At 57.9% G+C, this 261-nt stretch overlaps 1 protein-coding gene across 1 annotated transcript in view; it reads left to right on the forward strand.

The window, feature by feature from the left end:
• LOC119593592 (A disintegrin and metalloproteinase with thrombospondin motifs adt-1-like) overlaps window positions 1-261 on the forward strand; it is a 60,261-nt gene that overhangs the window by 48,877 nt on the left and 11,123 nt on the right. Inside the window, exon 11 of the mRNA XM_037942546.1 lies at window positions 115-249. Coding sequence (XP_037798474.1) covers window positions 115-249 — 135 coding nt within the window. The remainder of the gene's footprint in view (window positions 1-114; window positions 250-261) is intronic.

A 261-nucleotide genomic window follows, 5' to 3' on the forward strand; every position in this document is an offset into this window, starting at 1 on the left:
TTTCTACAACATCTCTCCCTCTGGCCATGCCCTCTATACAACACCCTTACCTATACCCTCTGTACAACGCCCCTACCCATACCCTCTGTACAACGGCCCTCGTCTCCCTCCCAGCCTGGGGATGCGCCACGACGGCCTCCAGGCAGGCAACAACTGCGACCCCGGAAGGTACATCATGTCGCCGACTCTGGGCTCCGGCAAGATCACGTGGTCCTCCTGCTCGAGGCGGTACCTCGATGATTTTTTAAGGTGGGGCTTTTT

Source organism: Penaeus monodon, chromosome 32 (assembly GCF_015228065.2).
Source record: "Penaeus monodon isolate SGIC_2016 chromosome 32, NSTDA_Pmon_1, whole genome shotgun sequence".
Classification (NCBI taxonomy): Eukaryota; Metazoa; Arthropoda; class Malacostraca; order Decapoda; family Penaeidae; genus Penaeus; species Penaeus monodon.